At 51.2% G+C, this 1522-nt stretch overlaps 1 protein-coding gene across 1 annotated transcript in view; it reads right to left on the bottom strand.

Moving 5' to 3' along the window:
• The window catches only part of zgc:153012 (TSC22 domain family protein 4), an 18814-nt gene extending 17630 nt beyond the window's left edge, over window positions 1–1184 (bottom strand). The window contains exons 1-2 of the mRNA XM_014027805.1: window positions 1101–1184; window positions 129–830 (exon numbers count right to left, since the gene is read on the bottom strand). Of these exons, the coding sequence (XP_013883259.1) occupies window positions 129–800 (672 nt within the window). The 5' untranslated portion in view covers window positions 801–830; window positions 1101–1184. The remainder of the gene's footprint in view (window positions 1–128; window positions 831–1100) is intronic.
• Window positions 1185–1522: the final 338 nt, after the last annotated feature.

The following is a 1522-nucleotide window of genomic DNA, read 5'->3' as shown; positions in this document are numbered from 1 at the left end:
TATATATATATATAACACTGCAGTTTGCAGTTAGACTTAAATTTGACTCAGTTGTTTTCTTAGTGAATAATGGTTACCAATACTTTGTTGTTGTGTTTGTGCTTATGTGCATGTGTGTGTGTGTGTACCCGTCCTGTGGCGTCCACTTCCAGCTGTAACGGTCGGGGGAAATTTTGTGGGCGAGGTGAAGCAGGACTGGGGGTGGAGTCTAAACCCTGCGCTCTGATTGGTCCTCCCCTGTCAAGAAGCTGGATGCCGTCTGGTTCTTGGTGTGTTGGGGATGGAGGCCCACTCCTCAGAACGAGCCCCATCCCGTCAGTACCATTGACCGGCTGAGCCAAAATGTGGGTGGTGTCCTGAGAGTGGACTCCGCCCCTTTCGCTGTCCCGACCAATCATCTCCAAAGACTCCAGCGAATGGGCGTGTCTCATGCTGTCCATCACMCGCCTGAACCCCGCCAGTTCCGGTCTCTCCATAAACTCCATGCATGTCCATCTTCCACGCTTATATGACTTGCTCCGCCCACCTTGGCCAGATCCTCCCCCTGTCAGCCTCACAACCCTGAACCTAGAAGCGCAGCCCGCTCCCTGCCCTGGGGCATCGTGGGAAATGTTTTTTCTCCTCAGGGAGGGAGTGTTCGGCTGGGAGGAGCTTCCCTGAATGTGTCTGATGGAGAAGGGATCCGATTGGACGATCCGGACCACGCTGTGTGACGACTGGCTGACTGGAGAGGCGGGCTGGGAAGAATCTGAGGTGACGCTGGTGATCTGAAAGCCACTCTTCTTTTTCCCACCACTCATCTTCACACAGGATCTTACAGTGCAGACTCACTGAGAAACAAAACAAAAGCAGCTGGTTAGTGAGGCGGACGACATCACACATATTTGTTCATCCTGTCTCTCGTTTTTTTACACACGGCTGCAAAACTACAGTGAAAATGTTTGAGAAATTGTCCGGCAGGAAGCACTGCACCTGTGACAAGGTGAGGCTGACATTTACAGCTGATGTTTGTCTACAAACAAAACCCTGCCTCACGTGACGTACTGCACGTCCCTGTGAGGTCAACGTGCACTCAGAAGACTGCAGGCGAACCGTCTCACCCCATATCTGCTGGYCTCCTCGTCCCACTGCCTGTCTGCAGACCTGCAGCTTCTTCTTCTCTTTCTCTTTGCTTCTCCTTCCTGCTTCCCGTGTGTCGCTGCGCAGCAGACTGTTACACAACACATCTGTGTGGGTTTGTTTGACTTCAGGTCGGGTTGTGCAGGGCTTAAATATCTCTGACTGTCAGACTCTACAAGCTGTCACACGTTTCATGCAGTTCTGTCACACTGAGCTGCAGGGGCTAAGCTGTGATTGGAGGGTTCACGGCCTGCATGCTTAACTTTGATCAGTAACTGTCTGATGATGTCTCTCCTGTCACTGTGTTGACCCTGGAGCTGACCTTGGATCAGTTCCTTATGGGGTGCCGTTTGTAAAGTTACACAGTCAAAAAATACCACCAATATTTTTGTTTTATTTAGCC

This window comes from Austrofundulus limnaeus, unplaced genomic scaffold (assembly GCF_001266775.1).
Source record: "Austrofundulus limnaeus strain Quisiro unplaced genomic scaffold, Austrofundulus_limnaeus-1.0 Scaffold685, whole genome shotgun sequence".
Taxonomy (NCBI): domain Eukaryota; kingdom Metazoa; phylum Chordata; class Actinopteri; order Cyprinodontiformes; family Rivulidae; genus Austrofundulus; species Austrofundulus limnaeus.
Note: the sequence above shows the minus strand (reverse complement) of the source record. Positions and strands in the feature narration are given on the sequence as shown.